Source organism: Vitis riparia, chromosome 2, assembly GCF_004353265.1.
Source record: "Vitis riparia cultivar Riparia Gloire de Montpellier isolate 1030 chromosome 2, EGFV_Vit.rip_1.0, whole genome shotgun sequence".
Taxonomy (NCBI): domain Eukaryota; kingdom Viridiplantae; phylum Streptophyta; class Magnoliopsida; order Vitales; family Vitaceae; genus Vitis; species Vitis riparia.
Window position 1 is genome coordinate 4,946,801 of NC_048432.1, and position 22,210 is coordinate 4,969,010.

Genomic DNA, 22,210 nt, shown 5'->3' on the forward strand with positions numbered 1-22,210 from the left:
AGGGGTTAGGGTTTTCAAGCTAGTAGTCTTCCACCATCCAAAGAGAAGAGAGTCATAGCCTTCTCCCTTCCAAAGACCCATCTTTGGAGTGCTAAGATCAAGTTAAAGTCATTAGGCGGAAAGCCATAAGTGTACGAGACCTCTGGATACTTTAGGCTTTATCTCAACTGCGTGGATTTGATTTGAAAACATTCAATTATGAGGTAAAGTTTCTATAACTATTAATCTAGATCCATTTATGTTTAAAAATGTATCTTTTGCTTCCATTTTTAGAATCTAGAGCCCTAGGAAGAAATTCATGTACCTAATCTTGGGATAGGGAATAAAGTAATCCGAGATTCCCTACATTGACTCCCATGAAGATGTGGACAAGTCATGAACCTAGTTTACAACACATTCACCTTTGAGGTGGCCCAACACACATGCTTAAACCAAAAGTAGACAAGTTGGAAGCAAAGTTAGAGATATGTACATTTATAGGCTATCTAAAAGGAATGAGAGAACATTACTTTCATAGTTAGGTCAACCAGAAGGTAGTTGTTAACACAAATGTCGAATTTCTAAAAGAAAACTATATGGTGAGTAATAGGGCAAAATGTGAAATTGAGTGAAGAGCACTTAAAGATATTTCCACATTAGCACAAAAGACTATGGGTCTAGAGGTTCCTACACCTATCATTCCTATCACTTCTAACACATAAAAGCCTCATCATAGTGGAGGGTTGTTATACAACTAGATAGGTTCGTGTATTTGGGGGAGTCTTTTGAGACAATTCCAGAGAACATGAAAGTAATTCCATGGATTATGATGAGATAATAAGCAGTGATGATGTTATTCTATGGCAAGGAGTTATGGAGGTAGAGTTAAAATCTATGTATTCTAACAGAGTTTGGGATCTTGTAGAAACACCTAAGGGATAAAACTCATAGCATGCAAGTGGGTCTATAAGAGGAAGAGAGGGGTAGATGGAAATATTGAGACATATAAGGAGTGACAAGGAGTAGATTTTCATTCCTAAAGGGTATATTTACCACATGATTGGCTGTTGATTCTACCAACACTCATTCCAATTCCATAAAACAACTAAGAATAAGATTAAAGTATCAAATCATATTTAAATTGTTTAAACTCTTGATCAAACCACTTGTACAAAATGATAATAGGAGTTTGTTACACAACCATACTAAAAGTTTGCTTGCTTTGGGTAGGGTCTAGTTAAGAGAGGGAATAGTTTTATGTATTTTTCCTTCTTTTTTTCCTTCTTTTTCTTCTCTTTTCTTTCTTTTTTCATCTTGTTCAAGTTTGGATATATATATTAAGATTTTTGTAGTCCTTTTAAGTTACTTCTATGTTTTAGGGGGATATAACAACCATTTTAATAGTTTCCCTCCAAAATTATTTTCTTAAAAAGAAAAAAAAATTGCAAACAAGAAGAGAAGGAAAAAAAAAAGGGGAAAAGAAAGAAGTGAAAGGAAGAGCTTATTATTTCTAAACCTATATTATCCACAAAGCAGTACCTAAGGGTTTAGAATTTCTCTCCCATAATTGGATAAGGAAAGTTCAAGAAAAGAAATGAAAGGAATTTCTTGTAATTGGGTGACGGATTTCCTTGGGGAATGTTTTCTATTGGAAATCTCTTCGAAAAATTATCAGATTTGTTTTGAAAGCTAACTTGATCATAATGATCTCTACTACTGTTGGAGACTTAAGGACAACACTAAAATGTCTACTGTCTCCCCATTACGTATGAATTAAAATATCAAAAATAAATATAATTTTTTTTATAAAACTTAAGCTAATCATATGGTAGAAAAAGTTACATAACATATCTAGATTCAAGCAAATTGATAACAATTGTATCAATTGGGAAGTTTTTGATAGGAAAATGATGTTTGTGACAGTATTGATGACGCTTTTGATAGGAAAAATGAAATGTCTTGTATTAACATAAGAGTAATTAAACTATTTTTCAATTAAAAATAATTTTTAAAAATTGTTTTTTAAAATATTTAGAGCCCATTTGATCATATTTTCTAAAATTTGTTTTTAAAAATATTTTTTTATTCTTTAATTTAAAAACAATTTTAAAAAATAAGTTTTAAAAAACATAGTCAAATGGGCTCATGTATTCCTTTTGTTTTTGTAGGAAAAAGAAAATACAAATACAAAAATTTTATAGTGTTTTAACTCCTTAATTTTAAAAAAATTGATGAAAACAATTCTTACTTATTTAATAAAAATTATTCTTTATTTCACTTTATTTTTAATAAATTATTTATACAAAGCAATAATCAAACAATATTAAAAAATTTTAAAAATAATTTTCTATTTTTAAAAATAAAAAATTATTTTTAAATCCCATTATCAAACAAGCTTCTATTCATCAATATTTAAGTTTTTAATTTGTCATTAACTCAAAATAATTGTAATTTTATTATTGCTAAAAAGTGTCCCATCTCAACCGACATCCTGAAGTAAACACCGTATGTCAGACTTGTAAAGTGTATACTTAAAAACTATATATATTAAATTTACCTTCTAGTTGTATGTTCATAATCGATATGATTCCATTTCAAAATTATTGAACCATTTTTTTATATTTTGCTACTTAAGACTGAATAGTATAGCCTTGCAAGGCTGGTCTACTCAGAAAAAAATATATGAATAACAGTTAAAATATATATATATATATATATATATATATATATATATATATATATATATATATATATATATATATATATAATTTAAAAATAAATAAATAAATAAATAAGGGTTTTTTGCACACGATAGATGTTCCTTTGATATGGTGGACTTGGTAGTTTGTCCATCAATTTTTGGTAGAAAACTCCTCCACAAGAAAGTCAAACCCCTCCTCCTGTCCTTCAATATTTAATAAGATTGTCGACAATGAAAAGAGGTTGCCTTTGAAATTTCATTTGCTATATTTTTCAATGAAAGTAACTTGGAGTGTTGTCATTTTTGTTCATGGGGTTTGCTTCCATTTTATAGGAAGCTTGCATACCGTTTGAGAACACGTGATGAATACCCTCCTGCCCTCAGATCATCACATGAAGGGATATGAGAGGAAAAATAAATGGAGGAAACAAATATATAAATTATAGAGATATGACTTGAATTTATGATCTTTTATTGTCAAATCAAGTTTTGATTTATGTTAAATAATCAATTTTTAAAAAAATTTAACTCTCCAAACTTTGAATTAAATATGTTTATCATACTTTTTAACAATACCCACATTCAAAAATTTGAAAAACAAAATAGAAATAAACTTAATTTTGAAAAAAAAAAAAAAAAAAAAGCCAAAAACCATGTTATTAATCAGGCATTTTTCACAGGGGAAATAGATGAATGGTCATTTATTGTTGGTATGGTTTCCATGGGAGAGTTGGTGAGAAATAATTAGAATGACAGTTGCTACATTATTGAAAGGGCCCAAGGAACAGCCAACCACTTGTTTAGGCTTACCAACCAAGGTTGCTTAATTCTCCACCCAAGGAAAAGCCATCACTTTCTATTCAAAAATAGTATAAACTTCAGAGACATATTTTTCAACAATATCATGTGAAATCAAAGCAAAGTGAGACTGGACACTAGCTATCTAAACATTGCGGTATGTGCTCAATTACGTAAGACAAAACATGTGTCTTTGGTTAAACAAATGAGCGATGATTTTGTCATTTGAGTAGGCCACCTAATCCCTGATCCCATTTTAACTTTTGATTTGAGTAACCATAGAGGAAACCGACTCTTTAACACATGATTTTGTCCATTATCAAAAGAAACACACTACCATCATTTATATTATAGGAGTAATGAATTTACAGCTAACTCTCTCAGGCATTTTTAAGTGTTTGACCTTCAAGTTAGGTAAACCTACTCCATGCCAAGTGACGTAATCTCTATGGCTTAATTTCACTTACATAGGTTTTAGTTAAATACCATCTATCCCATTTAAAAAATCATCAAATACCTTTCTTATTTTGAATCATAAAGGAATAAAACGAAAATATCAAATAAGAAGAATAAAAAAATATATAAGATAAAATTTAAATATAGTAGAAGTTCATATGTATTTTGCCAAAATCTTAGGGACATAAATAAAATTAACCATTATTATAAATATGCATGATGTCATTCTTTGATATATCTAACGTTTCTAATAATATCGGACATGATATCTCTTTTAAATTTATATCATTGATATAGTGATTCTTATATTAGGGCATGATATCTCTTTTAAGTTTATATCATTGATGTAGTGACTCTTATATTAGGTTTCTCCGTTGTGATACTGAATATTATGAAATTATGTTTAGTCTACTCTAATTAAATATTATTGGCTATGACATAAGATAATTAATTTTTGAATAAGATATTCAAAACTTGATAAAAAAATTACATTAAGAATTAATTGACTCTTAAAATTTTTATATTTTATATATTTTTTGAAAAGTAACTCGAATATGTTTTCTTTTTTCATTGGTATGAAAGTAGTTCTTTGTCATATTAAAATATTTGGCTCTCTTCTTTTTACCTTATAGAAGTCTAATTTCTTGGTAGAAAGATTTGATATTTTTTATATTTAGATATATCATTGGGTTTTATTATATTAGTCTGACACATCCCACCTATCTTTATTTTAATAAATTTTATATATCTAAAAATACCTTATTTTTTTCCTTCCCTACCCTTTTACTTCACTTCCTCTTCATCTTTCTTCCTCAAATTGTCTTTTTATTTATTTATTTATTCTTTTTCCTTTTTTTTTTTTCACTTTGAGATTAAAAAAAAGAAGAAAAATAAATCAAGCCGCTGACACCACCATGACCCATGACAGCGCTTGCCTGCGCCACTGCCATGCTGCTAGGTGCTTCCGCCAGCCTGGCAAGCAGTAGCAGCCTGATTTGGCGCTGAATCCTTTTCTTTTCTTTTTCAATGAAAAAAAAAATTGAAAAAACGTTTGGAAGTGGAGAGATTGTCGAAGGGGTGAGATTTTCTTATGGAAATATCAAATTCTTTTTGACTTAGTAACTCTTTTATATTTTCTTATTATTACAGATTCCTCAAACTTACGAGAATATATCCATTATAAGATTTGTTTGTAGGACTAATATCACATCCTCTCTATATATACAAGCCGCCCTTGGCTGTGAGTGTAGAGGCCAAAACAAGGGTAGAGAAGGGAAGATGGAAAAGAGCAAGGTTCTTGTGGTGGGTGGCACAGGCTACATTGGAAGGAGGATGGTGGAGGCAAGCTTAGCCCAAGGCCATCCCACCTTTGTCCTTCAACGCCCGGAGATCGGTATGGACATCGAGAAACTGCAGATGCTGCTGTCCTTCAAGGCCAAAGGGGCTACCCTTGTGGAGGGCTCCTTTGCAGATCATAAGAGTCTGGTGGAAGCAGTGAAGAAAGTAGATGTGGTGATCTGCACCATGTCTGGGGTTCATTTCAGGAGTCACAACCTTTTGATGCAGCTCAAACTTGTTGAGGCCATCAAAGAAGCTGGAAACATTAAGGTACGTGTGAGATGCGTATTAGACAAGAGAAAGGGAAGGATAATTTTTTGTCATGAATGAGGACATAAAGTAGTCTGAATATTAATGGAAATATATACATCCCCTTGATTAATTCACTAGGGTTTACCAAATGAGCTATAATACATGTCTTTGTTCTTTCCTTATTCATTTTTTCTTCTCAACTAATCTTGGAGACGGAATTAAGAGATTGAACAAGCACGATAATCTTGGGAAAATTAAGGAAGGAGCGAGAGGTTGGCTAATAGATTGACCAGGGCTTATAAATCTTGGAAAATACTAAGTCCACAGATCAATGCCAAACTTGGAAGAGGATGACATAGGTGTTAAGGGAAGGAGGTGTATGCCGGTCAGATCCCAAAACAAACAAGCTAGCCAGAAATGGAATCAGTGGTGACAGTTTTATTTATTTATTTATTTGGGTGTAGTGGGGTTGGTTAGGGTGTGGAAATACCATCTGGGGTCATGATTAATGTAACATGCCTTTTTGGGTAAATGTTTCTCATTCTATCAATTCAATGGTCAAAAGTTGTTCTCATTAATCCTATAGTCTATACTGCATGGTCTAGAATTTTTCATATTTTCAGAAATATTCTATAGATCTGACAAGAAAAATGGTACCAAGGCATGGGTGTGACAAAATTATATAAAATGTCATCTTGTTAGGTAAGCCCTTGTGCCAGAACCTTTATCCTTTATCATTCATCATTTGGTCCTTTGTTATCTACTTTTATAATTTTAAAAAGGAATTCAAGATTTGTTTGATATGCTGATATTTTATATTATTACTTTTATTTTCTATCCTACACCCATGTTTTCCCCCTATCTCAAGTCTCATGTGAAAAACCATTATAATAAAAAATGGCAATAATTTCAACACTTTACTTTGAATTCACGGGAGGTGGGTATATGTTTTACCGAAGAATTTTGAAGCTTCTAAAAAAAAATTATATCAAAGACATGATATTATTTAGTCTATACTTAAAATTATTAAAATTAATTTAAAGGTCTATCTTATTTGTGGGAATGGCCATATTCTCCTCCATCTATATTTTTTTTAATGATCTCTACTCTTAAAATTACTAATTATTTAGTTCTATTTACTATTATTAATTATTATTTTTTATTAAAGTGATAATTTTATACTAATAAAATCCACCAATAATATTTAAAAGAAGCTTTAAAAACTCTCTTTTAAAAAAAAATAAATACTTGAATTAATTTAAGAAATTAGAAATGAATTTTCCAATTTGCCACTTTATGGTTAAAGAACATGATATACATATTAAATTCAACTTTTAAAAATTTAAACTTTTAGGAAAATTGATTGTTCAACATAATATCAAAACTTAGTTCAACATAGTATCAGAGTTAGGTTTAATAGGTTTTGGGTTTTAAAAAAAACTTTTAGAAAAATTGGCAGTTCAACAATCACAATTATGCATAGTCACTTTTCTTTTATTAAAAAGTAATTAAATCGTGTCATAATAGATATTAAATTGATCATCCGGCACTTTGAGCCAGTTGATGTATCAAGCTTGTCTGGCATAAGAAGAACCATTTTCAATTTTGTTTTTTTTATTATCATTATCTTATGATATTCTGTTTAGATTTCAAAGGTAACGAGAGAAAATGGAAAGAAAAGAAAAAAAAAACATTTCTTATTTTGCTTCCATTATAATTTGATATTAACAATATTTAAAATGGATATCGATTAATTTTTTACAAATTATTGCAGCGATTCCTGCCTTCAGAGTTTGGAATGGATCCAGCAAGAATGGAAGATGCACTTGAACCAGGAAGAGTGACATTTGATGAGAAGATGGTTGTGAGGAAGGCCATAGAAGAAGCCAACATCCCCCACACCTATGTGTCTTCCAACTGCTTTGCAGCCTATTTTGTTCCTAACTGCTCCCAACTTGGCACCCTCACTCCCCCAAAAGAAAAAGTTTCATTATACGGAGACGGCAACGTCAAAGGTACAAAAAACTCAACTTTGTTAAGGATAATCACGTGCATAAACCCAAATTCAGTAAAATTAAACTTTTCAGAAAATTAATAATTTAACATGGTATGGAAGTCTCATTTGATGGAAAGTCATGAGTTCGAGTCGCATCTCCGCAATTTTACATGTTTATTTCCTTCATTTGTTTCTTCTTTAAACTTGATATGTTTTTGAACTTAAATTCTACAAGTTTAATCTTTTAGGAAAATTGGTAGTTCAATAAATTTAATAATATTTTAAGTTTTTGGATTAATGAGTGGCTTAAGAACATATTCCTATGGCTATATTCGGTTCTCGAAAAATTTGAGGAAAATATGAAAAAAAAAAAAAAGAAAATAAAGAGGAAAAGTAAAAGAACAAAAATGAAAAAAAAAAAAAAGTTTAAACTTAATAAATTATTTTTATATGCATCTTCAAACTTATTTGACTTATTTTATTTATTTTTGTCTATTATATAAAGATTAAATAATTTACAAATATATAAATTTTTGACAAATTTTAATTATATTTCATTTTCTTTTATATTTTCCATGACGAAACCAAATATGAGTAAACCATTTTCCTTGACACTTTCTTTCAATTCTTTTCTTAGTAATTTTCGGAACCAAACATAGCCTAAAAGAATTATAAGATTTTGACTAGAATGACAACAATTTTGAAGTTGTTTTTATACTGAGACTTAGGGTTAAATCCGCATACATTTCAATGGAGTTTATTAAATGTGCTTGTTTGGTGGATACTACGTAGCTGTTTTTGTGGACGAAGATGATGTTGCAGCATACACGATCAAAGCAATAGATGATCCTCGTACACTGAACAAGACAGTCTACGTTAGGCCACCAGAAAACATTCTCTCCCAGAGACAGATAATCGAGATGTGGGAAAAGCTTACAGGGAAGAAACTAGACAAGTCTAGCATCTCTGCAGAAGAATTCCTTGCCTCCATCAAAGGTAATCAAGAAATTCTTTTTTGAATTCATTAATATATGGATGGAGTTTCTATAAGTTTACTTTCGTCCTCCATTGTGTAGGTCTTGACTATGCCGGCCAAGTTGGAGTAGGACATTTCTATCACATTTACTATGAAGGTTGTTTAACAAACTTTGAAATAGGGGAAGAGGGAGAAGAAGCTTCAAAGCTCTACCCAGAGGTTGACTACATAAGGATGGATGAATACCTGAAACGTTATCTATAAGAAGTGTGTAGCTAGCTTTGTCCACCTAATTTCGCCATATATGTCACAAGTTATAATTCTTTTTGAGGAACTACAATTGAATCAAACATATATGTAACACCCGACTCATGCATGCCATGCAGGAATTTGAGGGTAACGAAAGCTTTGGAAAAGTTCTTTTTGAATAAGCCAACAGCCATGGCCAACTTATTCGTGTTGATTTCCTATTGTGGTATATTTGATGTTGTTTAAAAATGTACCTTAGTTGCCATTTCCTTTGGCAACTCTTCTTGAACACAAGATAGCATTTTTTTTTGGAAACTTTTCCGAAACAATTTTCTGTTATTCAAAATAAAAACAAAAAATATAAAAATACTTACATTTGATAATAAAAAAAAAATTGTTTTTTGCATTATGATTTTAAAAACATAAAATAAGGTGTTTTTAAAAAACATCTTTAATTATTTTCACTTATTTCTAAGGGTTATTTTAAAAAATAATTATATAAATATGAAGAATGATGAAAAATAAAGCTTTAAATATAAAAATTATTTTTAAAACATATTTAAAAACGTTAAAAACATATTAAAACATTTTTGGTTTTTAAATAAACTTTTATTTTATAAAACATTATAGATTTTTTTTAAACTATTATAAAAAAATTGTTTTTTAAAACTATTTTAAAAAATAGTTACTAAATAGGACCAAGGTTATTTGACAAAACTAAAAATTAAGTATTGAAAAACATTATTGTGAAAGCTAGGAGTTACATGTTGGAAGTGTTGAATTAATCGAAATAAAAAAACATTGACAACAACTTAATTTTGAGTATTTAATTTAATTTAACTATTTCATAACAAAAACTAACCCTATACTCACTCATATATGAAAGATTTCATATATTCTTTCCAATTTCTATATAGCTAATATATTATTCAATAAAAACCATCTTTCGACATAAAAAAATATGTGCAATGTAATTTACTTGACATAATTTACTCGAGTAATAAATAATTCATTTACAATTTGCTCATGATAATTAGAGTGTGTTTGGAATTATTTTTTCTTTAAGTGTTTTTAGTGAAAGTGGTTTTAAGAGTACATTTGGGAGTTATTTTAAAAAGTGTTTCTAACATTTTTAACATTCAAATGATAAAATTTTTCAAATATTAGAAATATTAAAAACATTTCGTAGAATTACTATCAAATGAGGTCTAAAAGAATCATCTATGAAGTGTTTCTCTAAAAAACACTATCAAGATATTTTTCAATATTATAAGTGATTTTTAAAAATTTTGAAAGTATTTCTTAAATTTAATTAGTCAAACACCTAACATTTTTAAAAAAATACTTTATAGATTAAATAAGTTTTCTAAAATCACTACCAAATGGACTCTTAAGCATATAAATCCAACCAAATTATGTTTGCAAGTTGGTCTAAATTTTGTACTATGAAGTCTCATTATTGTTACAGTAGTTTCTATATGAAATTATCATTGTCAAATTCATCTAAAAACACATTTTTAACTATTGTTATTTTAAGGTGGTTACGTATTACTATACAAACAATAACAATATTCATTTTCTTAAAGAACATTTAACATATTAGTAAAGATAAGTTCACATGAGTAGATAAATATGTCCAAAAGCTCTCAACATTAGATTGATCAGTAATAACATAAGTAAGTTAATTAAGATAATATGCATCAATCCATCAAGAATGAGGTTTCAAGATCAAAGGTTAGTGTTAATCATAATCTCAATTTCGAAAGCCCAATTGTAAACCCTCAATTTTGTCCTCCTAGCACATGTCTTGTTAGATACTTATTCGATACTTTACAGTAGCTCCTTGGTGGCCCATATCTACTCACATTACTTACTTTTCTTGAACCACCTCGGAGACTCTGATTGAGGGATTGCCTAACCCCTTATTATGACCTTGGCAGCCCTAATTTAGACTTAGACACTTTCCTAAACGCCTTAGGCCCACTTAGATACTTCATTGGGCTTAGTTCACTTAGGTCCACTTTAGCACTTTTAAACCCATTTTTTATATGACTTGCATGATAACATGGCCTACATGACTTGTGTGGCTTATATGGATTTCTTTATTATTTTTTATTTTATTTCATTTTATTTTATCTTATTACAAGTTTTCTAAATCATATTTCTTGGCTTTTGGGCATGAGGAAACGGGTCGCCACCTATTTGGAAAGAGAACCAACAAACTTTTGAAAAAGATGAGATTTTGTTTTTAGAAGAATAGCACATATATTATTTCCATGAGGGAATCGGTCGTAAAAAGGAAGGCATGCATTGCATCAAGCCCCTACACCATTCAGTTTGATCCCAGATGAGGCATCATTCCAGTTGACTCACCCCGCGTCCTTGATTATTGGATGTCAGGATACTTTTGTCCCGTTCACTTTATGGCCAGAGGATGATGATTCAGAGGGGAGGGAGATACAGATTGTGACTCGTAGTGGGAGGATAGCTCAGCCACCACCACCAGCAATCAGACCATTTGAGGGTGTAGCCTCTCATGAGGAGGTTAGGAGAGAGGATGATGAAGTTTTGAGACAGCTATAGAGTACCCAGGCCCGCATTTCTATTTGGAGTTTATTGGCATCATCCAGTACTCATAGAGATGCTTTGATTCGAGCCTTGAGTCAGATCAGGGTAGAGACCACCACCACTCCAGAGAGATTGATTCATATGATGACAGCCGACAGGGCCACTTGCATCGTGTTTTCAGATGATGACTTGCCACCTGAGGGTCCAGACCACGTATGCCCTTTATATATCATAGTTGGTTATTCAGGCCGTAGAGTCCCATCTGTCCTACTGGACAATGGCTTAGCCTTGAACGTTTGCCCTTTAGCCACTACTATAGCCCTTGGTTTTGCACCTTCAGATTTTGGTCCATCTACTCAGATAGTCAGAGCATATGATAGCACCAAGAGGGAGGTTATGGGTACCTTGATGATTGATTTGCAGATTGGTCCAGCCACATTTTCCACTTTGTTCCAGGTTTTGAGGATTCCTACATCATTTAACCTGTTACTAGGCCGACCATGGATTCATATAGCTAGATCTATTCCTTCTTCCCTTCATCAGAAGGTGAAGTTTATTCATGATGGGCAGGTCATCACAGTGCAGTTTACCAGGGATATATTTGCCGCTTTTGAGCCAGTACTTCAAATCAGTCACAGTGAGGACGACCTACTTCTGACTGGGTTTACTTTTGATGAGATACAGACTCTCGAGATTGAGGATTTTTTCAAAGATTTTGTAGCTATGTCTTTTGATCAGCATAACAACACAGTGGTCCTTGATATGATGAGGGGTATGACCTTTCTACCTGGCATAGGGTTAGGACGACTTTAGTAGGGACCGAGCGAGTTCATAGCTGCCATTGACCATGATACGACATTTAGACTTGGATTCATCCCTACTGAGGCCGATTACCGTTACATGGCGCGGCTGCGCAAGGAGAGGGTGAGGGCCCGTTTATCCCACACACCATTTGATTATCCCATTCAACCATATAGGATGAGTTTGACCGACTACTTCGTCAGAGGATCAGAGATTCGACCTTGTCTAGAGGAGATTGATAGTGTGGTTCATATAGATAGAGAGACTGAGCTTCAACATCTATTTCACCAGCTACAGTTGAGTGATGGGGCTCTCGACACTTCTTTCCCTATGGCGATTACTCCCACGTCTCTAGATCGAGCTAGCATGTTGTCTCTATGCTTTCCAGAGGAGATCGCTAGTGATGGGGTGATTGTTGATCCTACTGAGATGATTGATGGAGTTGTTCCCCATGATGAGTACCGTGATGAGATGGACATGATGACCGTGAGCCAGATTACCAGCATTGTTCAGCTTCAGTTTGTTTCAGCATTTGATATGTTTGGGGTGTCTACCATTGAGATCCTTGAGAGAACTCAGACTATTCCTATTCCAGAGCTTCTAGAGGATGATAGTAGTTTATTTGAGGGCATTGTTAGCCCAGTTGAGGGAGGGTCCAACCTTGTGGACCCACCTCTTTCTTTTGATGTTTTATTAGATTTGTCTCCCGCTCTGACGCTGTTACTATTGCTTCATTTATGGATTTGAGCATTTTTTAGGATTCGCCTGTCTCTTGTGATAGTATCTCTATATCTGCACCTCACCCACCCATCTCACAGATCTTTGATATAGATGATGAGATTGCACAGCCCGATTCAGATAGGGACTCTTTTGATCATGACTCTGATCCCGTGGATGAGAGAGTTTCACCTGCTACAGGGGATGTTGAGACTGTTGATTTTGGCACAGAGGATCAGCCTAGAGAGTTGAAGATTAGTTCACCTCTATCTACAGATGAGAGAGATAGACTTATTCATTTACTCATATCATACTTGGATGTTTTCGCATGGTCTTATGAGGACATGTCTGGTCTTGATCCCTTTATAGTTCAGCACCACTTACCTATCCTACCACATGCCAAACCGGTTAAGCAGAAATTGAGACGATTACATCCACGTTGGAGTCTGCAGGTGAAAGGTGAGATTCAGAAACAACTCAGTGTTGGATTCATATCAGTGGTTGAGTATCCAGAGTGGTTGGCAAATGTCGTCCCAGTACCCAAAAAGGATAGCAAAGTTAGAGTTTGTGTGGACTTCAGAGATCTTAATAAAGCCAGCCCTAAAGACGACTTCCCTCTCCTACATATTGATTTGTTAGTTGATAGCACTGCAGGCCATTCGATGTTGTCTTTCATGGATGAGTTTTCAGGGTATAATCAGATTTTGATGGCTCTAGAGGACATGGAGAAGACAACCTTTATTACTGAGTGGGGTACCTACTGTTACAAGGTTATGCCATTTGGGTTGAAGAACGCAGGAGCCACTTATCAGAGGGCCGCTATTACTTTGTTTCATGACATGATGCATAGGGATGTTGAAGTTTATGTGGATGATATGATTGTGAAATCCCAAGGCAGAGCAGATCACCTAGTGGCTCTAGAAAGATTCTTTGAGAGGATCCGGAAGTTTAGATTGAGGTTGAATCCCAAGAAGTGCACCTTTGGAGTGACTTCTGGGAAGTTATTGGGACATATGGTCAGTGAGCGGGGTATAGAGGTCAACCCAGATAAAATCAAAGTCATACTTAACATGCCTGTACCAAAGACTGAGAAAGAGATTAGAGGTTTTTTGGGCAGATTACAGTACATTAGTCGTTTCATAGCCAGATTGACAGACATATGTGAGCCCATCTTTCATCTTTTAAGGAAGAGCCAGCCAACAATTTGGAATGATGATTGTCAACTTGCATTTGAGAAGATTAAGGGGTATCTGCTTTCTCCTCCTGTTTTAGTGCCTCCTACACCATGACGTCCACTTCTTCTATATTTGTCAGTTTCAGACATGGCCTTGGGATGTATGTTAGCTTAGATTGATGACTCAGGGAAGGAACAAGCTATTTACTATCTCAGTAAGAGGATGCTGGAGTATGAAGTGAAATATGTTATGATTGAGGGCCTATGCTTAGCACTAGTTTGGGCTACCAGGAGATTGAGGCATTACATGACAGAGTACTCAGTGCATTTGATATCCCGCCTAGATCCATTGAGATACTTATTTGATAGACCTGCATTGACTGGTAGACTGATGAGATGGCTCGTACTTTTGACAGAGTTTGATATCCAATATGTTTCTCAGAAATCTATTAAGGGAAGTATTGTCGCCGATCACCTAGCCTCACCACCGACATTTGAGGATAGACCAGTTGATGATGATTTTCCAGATGAGGAGTTTGTTGCTATGACAAGCTTATCAGGATGGTGCATGTACTTTGATGGTGCAGCCAATCAGTTAGGGTATGTGATAGGTGTTCTGTTGGTATCCCCTCAGGGTGATCATATTCCGAGGTCCGTTCGTTTGGCATTTTCTGATCGACATCCTGCCACGAATAACATAGTTGAGTATGAGGCTTGTATCCTTGGTTTAGAGACTGCATTGGAGCTTGACATTAGACAGATGGAGGTATTTGGTGACTCCAATCTGGTACTTAGACAAATTCAGGGGGATTGGAAGACTAAGGATGTGAAGCTTAAGCCATATCACGCTTATTTGGAGTTGCTGGTTGCGAGATTTGATGACTTGAGATATGTTCATCTACCTAGAGCGCAAAACTGGTTTGCCGACGCCTTAGCTACCCTAGCTTCTTCTGTGGACATTCCGATTGATGTAGTTATACGTCCGTTTCTAATTGAGTTGAGGTCTGCACCCGCCTACTATTGTTTGATTGGAGAAACAGAGATCCAGGATGATCTACCTTGGTATCATGACATTTATCAGTTTCTTAGATCTGGTATATACCCTAAGGTAGCCACTGCCAAGGATGTGAGAGCACTGAGGAATTTGGCCACTAGATTCGTGATTTGTGGAGATACCTTATACAAACGATCAATTGATGGTATGCTTCTATTATGTTTAGATCGAGCCTCTGCAGATCGAATGATGAGAGAGGTTCATGCAGGAGTTTGTGGTCCGCATATGGGAGGACACATGCTGGCCTGTAAGATTATGAGGACGGGTTATTTCTGGTTGACTATGGAGACAGATTGTTGTCAGTTTGTTCAGAACTGCCTAGAGTGTCAGGTTCATGGTGATCTTATTCATACACCGCCATCAGAGTTACACGCTTTGATCTCACCATGGCCATTTTCCGTATGGGGTATTGATATTATTGGGAAGGTTTCACCAAAATCTTCCAGTGGTCATGAGTTCATCCTAGTTGCCATAGATTATTTCACCAAGTGGTTGGAAGCTGCATCATATGCGAGGTTGACATCTGCTAGGGTTGCCAGTTTCATTAGGTCACACATCATTTGCCGTTATGGGGTTCCCCATGAGTTGATTTCAGATAGAGGGGTGCACTTCCGAGCTGAGGTAGATACTTTGTTGCAGAAGTATGGCATCCAACATCATAGATCTTCAGCATATAGGCCACAGACCAACGGGGCAGTAGAGGTCGCGAATAAGAATATTAAGAGGATTTTGAGGAAGATGGTTGAAACTTCTCGAGATTGGTCAGAGAAACTTCCTTTTGCATTGTGGGCATACCGTACCTCTTTTCGCACCTCTACAGGAGCTACACCTTACTCTTTAGTATATGGTATGGAGGTTGTTTTGCCGGTTGAGACAGAGATGGGTTCTCTGAGAGTAGCCCTTGAGCAGCAGATTTTTGAGACAGAGTGGGCTCAGGCTCGGTTTGACCAGCTTAACCTTTTAGATGAGAAGAGATTGAGAGCAACTGATCATATTCAGGCCTATCAGAGGAAGACGACTCGTGCCTTCAGGAAACGGGTTAAGCCTTGACCATTACAAAAAGGAGATTTAGTTTTGAGGATTCTCAGAGGTTTGATTGGAGACCCTAGAGGAAAGTTCAGACCTAGTTGGAGTGGGCCTTATGTTATTCGAGGGTTGACTCCAGAAGGGGCTGCATGGTTGACTGATTTAGATGGGAACCAGTTTTCAGAGCCTACCAACGTGGATCAGCTGAAGAAGTATTATGTTTGAGATTATGGTCGCAGGATGGGTGGCCATCCTTTCGGTTAGCCTTACACCTTATCACCTTTATTGATATATTAAACCATTGCTAGCCCATTGAGCCTCACGTGGTATGTTATAGCCTTATTTCTTTCTTATAGCCTTGATTACCATTTCTACACCCGGGTTGGGACCCTTTGGTGTATATGCATGCTTTGCTAGGAAAGTCTCATGAGCTTTAGACTTATAGGTCTATCTTCTCATTCTTGTTACCATCCCCTTATCGCCCCATTTGTTCTATTTTACTGTCATCACATTTTCATTGGCTCTCTTGCGTTTATTATTATTTGCTTCATCTTATCTCTTCTATTTCTTGGGTTGATGATTCTTCACATCTTGGTGCAAAAGAGGGCAGTCATATCACTCCATCCATCCCCTCATTTGGCATTGATTTGGAGATTTTAGTTTGAGAGGTTGTCTCATGGGTTAGGGTTCATGTATTCATCAGTGGTCTGAGAGAGTTTGTTCATTCCTTGTATATTTCCCATTGGAGTTCGAATTATTGATGATCAGAGCATGTGCATCCAAAAAAAAAAGAGAAAAAGCGCAATGACATGTTTGTGTATGGTATTTTGCTCTATTGGGACTTATATCATCTTTTGAGGTTTATTTACTGGGTATATTTGTCGTTGTGGGTTTTTGTGAGATTTTTATACGAGTTTTCACTCCTTGAGCTACTCTCGTTATGCATTTAGAGTGTTGAGGGTTCCTGTGAGAGTTCTATGGTATCCTATGCTTATTGGATCACGGTTGATATGTATTGGGTATGAGAGATGAGTAATCTTTTTACTAGGGTCTCCGGATCATTGTCTAACTCATCATTCCATCATTGGTGATATGACTTTCCTTTATTATACTAACATGGGTTGATCATCACTCATTTCACTTTCTCATTGCTTTCTTTTATATCCCATTACCTCTTTCCAGATCTTTGTTCCACCTTTTATTCATTCCCTACACGTTGATACCCATTACTGATTTGATACCTTCTTCACATCATTCACATATTTCATTGATGGTCTAACCATTCATCCTTTCTCTCATTTCGCTATCAACATTCCCTTTTGTTACTTCTAAGTCCATGACTCATGAGATTTTTCTATGCATTACATCTTGTACACGAGGGTACGGGTTTGATCATTGGGTATTTGAGCCTAGTTTCCCTTCATTTCTTTCACCCTACTACCTTGCCCTACGTTACGTTCCGTGTCTGAAGACCACCCTGAGGCCACGAGATCAAACGTTATCTTTGACAGTCTTCACTTGGGCAGGTTTTTGTAGATTGGTTGAAGTATAGTCGTTACTATGTTCTCTTTTATGGAAGATACTTTTGAAAGCATTTGGTCTCTCTCTTGTTTGGCATATTGATGTTTGATGGATTTTTAGGATTGGAGACAGTTCATTGAGGATATCGGATTCATCATTTTGTCGTGCACCGGACATCCACACTGAGGCATATTTCCCCATCTCGAGATTGCCACATCCCTCATCATTTTGGCTATTCATTTTGGCTATTCATTTGAGATCAGATTTAGAGCGTCTTCCTTGAGGTATCAGCTGATACTTCATTCTGATTTCTTAGCAAATTATTGTTGAGTTGGAGACAGCTGATTGATGATGTTGGATTCATTCTTTTGATTGTGCATCAGATATCCACACTAGGGCATATTTCCCATTTTCTCTGAGGTTTCTAGTTGTTGTTGGACGGCATGACTATCCCTATTTATAGTTATAGAGATGTTTGATTGATTTTGACAGATTCTTTATTGCACATCAGATATCCAAACTAGGGCATATTCCCCTCTCCATGATGAGATTATGTTCGGGCAGCGGTATATGGATGGATGATCATTGTTGGTTATTTATCTCATGACTTTGACATCAGATATCATACTGGGGCATATTCCCCTCTCCTTTGCGAGATTTGTTTGGGCAATGACATGAGGATGGATGATTAGTGTCGGTTGTTTACCTCATGATTTTGATATCGAATCTTATACTGGGGCATATTTCCCTATTTTCTTTGAGTATCCTTGAGATCGAGACAGTGGCCAGCTTGGTTTTAGATTGAGCTTAGTTTGGAGCTTTTGGAGATTGATTATATCAGGACCTCCATACATGGATTTGTCGAGATAGAGATGGATCGTATTGGCTTTCACTAGAGGAGCATGGTTGGATCCTTTAGCCAGATGTTCATGGGATAGATTTGTTTTCATCATTGTCACCTTGCAGATTGGATTACCCAGATGAGTAGTATTTTGTGCACCTTGAGACTTGTTTTTAGATGAGCCCCGATATCCACACTTTGAGATTTACCTTTTAAGAGTCGTCGGCAGAGCAGCTTTTCAAACATAGAGAGTTCTTCTAGTTTGACCTTTCAGAGGTTTGTCATGGTGTATTGGTTTCTGACCTATTGATTTCAGCAGATGATTGATTTACCGGTTGTTTTAACAGTGTGAGCGCCCTGGATACTGGGGCATATTTCCCTTCAGTAGTCCGACTCTTGTCACTTTGAGTATACAACTTTACTTCCTGTCCACTTTCGAGTTGGTCTTCTTTATCTGTTCCTTCCAGGCCCTGAGCCTCATAGTCCTAAGTTATCCACTCCTTCTTATGGCTTTGATTTATTCGTTCCTTCTAGGCCTCGAGCCTCATAGCCCCGAGCTCTCTTTCTTCTTTTAGGTCCTAAGCCTGGTAGCCCTGAGCTATTGTTTCCCATAGACCCGGAGCCTTTCCAGCCCTAAGCTGAGTCTTCATCATTTGGTCGCCCATGAGTGGTTTGACCGAGAGTTTGCGTATCGCATTCTCCTTCTAGTCGATCAGTCATAGAGCTTGGAGCTCATAGCCCTGAGCTATTCATTGTAACCCCGAGTTACTCATTGCATCATGACCCAGAGTCATTTATGTCATTCATAGCCCTGAGCTATTCATCGTAACTCCGAGTTACTTATTGCATCAAGACCCAGAGTCATTCATTCCACCCATAGCTTGGAGCTGTTCATCATAACCCTGAGTTACTCATCGCATCATGACCCAGAGTCATTCATAGCATCCCGAGCCCTGAGCTTACGACCCAGAGTCATTTGCGTCCTTCACATCCCTAAGACGTTTCGTTTTCATCATTCTAGCCACTTGTAAATGGCCTCGACCCGACACCATGAGTCGAAAAGCATCCTGATCGGCTATCCCTTTAGAGCCCTGAGCTCATGACCCAGAGTCGTTTCTCTTATTTATGACCTAAAGCCATTCTTTCCATTTAGAGCCCTGAGCCCGTGACTCGGAGTCATTCACTTCATCTATGACCCAGAGTCATTCTTAGCATTTATAGCCCTGAGCTCATGACCCAGAGTCATTTATCCTATTTACGACCCAGAGTCGTTCATCCAATTTCCGACCCAGAGTCATTTGTCCTATTCTTGACCCAGAGTCATTCTTCTTGTCCATGACCTAGAGTTATTCATCTCATCCATGAATTTGAGTCATCATTTTCATCTTTTTCCATCTTTGTGCTACTTGTCACATAGCTTTCTCTCTTCACTATCATTCTCCCACGTAGAGTTGTCCCTTCCTTGTCGTTGCAGCCCCATGTTCCGACCTTACTCTTGTCATGTGCTAAGACAAAATCTCTGGTTCTTCTTTAGTTCTTCAGTATAGTTCACTTCGTTTCGCTCATTACTCGTATTTCTACTCACATTCTCTACGCTCGTGATCTATACCGAAGAGGGGCATATTTGTAGACCCTCAATTTTGTCCTTCTAGCACATGTCTTGTTAGATACTTATTCGATACTTTACAGTATCTCCTTGGTGGCCCATATCTACTCACATTACTTACCTTTCTTGAATCACCTCAGAGACTCTGATTGAGGGATTGCCTAACCCCTTATTATGACCTCGACAGCCCTAATTTAGACTTAGACACTTTCCTAAACGCCTTAGGCCCACTTAGATACTTCATTGGGCTTAGTTCACTTAGGTCCACTTTAGCACTTTTAAACCCACTTTTTATATGACTTGCATGATAACATGACCTACATGACTTGTGTGGCTTATATGGATTTCTTTATTATTTTTTATTTTATTTCATTTTATTTTATCTTATTACAAGTTTTCTAAATCATATTTCTTGGCTTTTGGGCATGAGGAAACGGGCCACCACCTATTTGGAAAGAGAACCAACAAACTTTTGAAAAAGAGGAGATTTTGTTTTTAGAAGGATAGCACATATATTATTTCCATGAGGGAATCGGTCGTAAAAAGGAAGGCATGCATTGCATAAAAAGAAAAAAAGAGAAAAAGGGGAGTTTCCTCCAAAGATTTGGGGAGTTCTTTATGGGGGGAAGGCGGATAGATATAGAGAGGGAGAGGAAGAAAAAATGGGAGGATTCTTGGATTGTCAAGGGCAGAGAGAGAAGTTTTCAAGGGAAGAGGAAGGAAGCACGGAAAATACCAGTGGGAAAAATCTGGGAATACAAAAACCAGTGGAGATTTTCTTACCGGAAGGAAGTGTTTCCAGGTATGTTTACTATAGACCCCTTTTTGATTCCGATTATCCTTTTGATGTATGAATTTTCGTTGGATTTTGAGTCTCGTTCGAATGCTAGGGGATAGAATGATAGAGGTCGTATGTTTGTCTACATTGGTACTTGATTGCTTCTATAGATGTTGTTGATTTGTCTCTTTGGAGTTCTCTAATTTTGATTTATGGTTGAAAGGTTCTATTTTTTTAATTTCCTACGCATTACATGAGGACTATGGTTATACTTGTTTGCTGGAATCTGCTCGTACCTCTCTCACCATTCCAAGCCCATTGACAAAGCAATGGAATGTGGCTTGGCTTGGTTATTCTTTTTTTTTTTTTTTTTTTTTTTGTTTTTTATTTTTATTTTTTCTTATCTCTACTCTGTTTTCTGGAGCTCTTTCTCTTTGCGTTCGTTTTTTATTTTTATTTTTTCTTATCTCTACTCTGTTTTCTGGAGCTCTTTCTCTTTGCGTTCGTTTATTCTTTTCTTTTCTTTTTCTAGTTTTTTTTTTTTTTTTGGTACCCTGTCTTCGTTATGCAGCAATTTCTGGAACTCTTGGAATTGGAGGAATTCTATCCACCGACATTCCATCTCCTCCGGATATCTCACATCCGGAATTCTGTCCCGCCGCCATTCCACCTCCTTCGGATATCTCACATCTGGAATTCTGTCCCGCCGCCATTCCACCTTCTCCGGAGAATTCTGTCCCACCGCCATTCCACCTCCTCCGGATATCTCACATTCGGAATTCTGTCCGCCAACATTCCATCTCCTCCGGATACCTCACATCCGGAATTATGTTCAGCCAACGTTTCATCTCCTCCGGATGTCTCACATCCGGGAATTTTGTCCGCCGACATTCCACCTCCTCCGGATATCTCACATCCGGAATTCTGTTCGGCCAACGTTCCATCTCCTTCGGATGTCTCACATCCAGAATTCTGTCCGCCGACGTTCCATCTCCTCCGGATATCTCACATCTGGAATTCTGTCTAGCCAACAATTCATATTCCCAGGACAACTTGGCTCATCAGACACTCACGATCCGCCGGATCCATTTCCGCCCGCAATCTTCTACTCCTCTTGATTTTAATAAGCATGAACAAAATTCATGATTCCAAATAATGGAATTTATAGAATCAACTCATGCAAAATTAACTAGGGCTTTGGAGAGGGGCCCGACATTCATGATATTTCCTCAAATATTTCTTGTTTGATATTCGATTGATTGTGCTTCATTTTGTGGTATATATGGGATTATTTTGGATATGTTATTTGACTAATTTTGTTTCCCATAAAGGAGTACTAGCTTGCTATCCAGGTACGCTCCTCCTCACCTATTTTTCGA

The 22,210-nt window shown here is 36.0% G+C and overlaps 1 protein-coding gene across 1 annotated transcript; it reads left to right on the top strand.

Moving 5' to 3' along the window:
* The first annotated feature begins 5,150 nt into the window (after positions 1-5,150).
* On the top strand, positions 5,151-8,959 carry LOC117928956 (isoflavone reductase homolog). The gene is made up of 4 exons (XM_034849112.1): positions 5,151-5,542; positions 7,299-7,539; positions 8,313-8,516; positions 8,597-8,959. Exons 1-4 carry the CDS (start codon positions 5,213-5,215, stop codon positions 8,758-8,760), a joined length of 939 nt encoding a protein of 312 aa, XP_034705003.1. The 5' UTR covers positions 5,151-5,212; the 3' UTR covers positions 8,761-8,959.
* Positions 8,960-22,210: the final 13,251 nt, after the last annotated feature.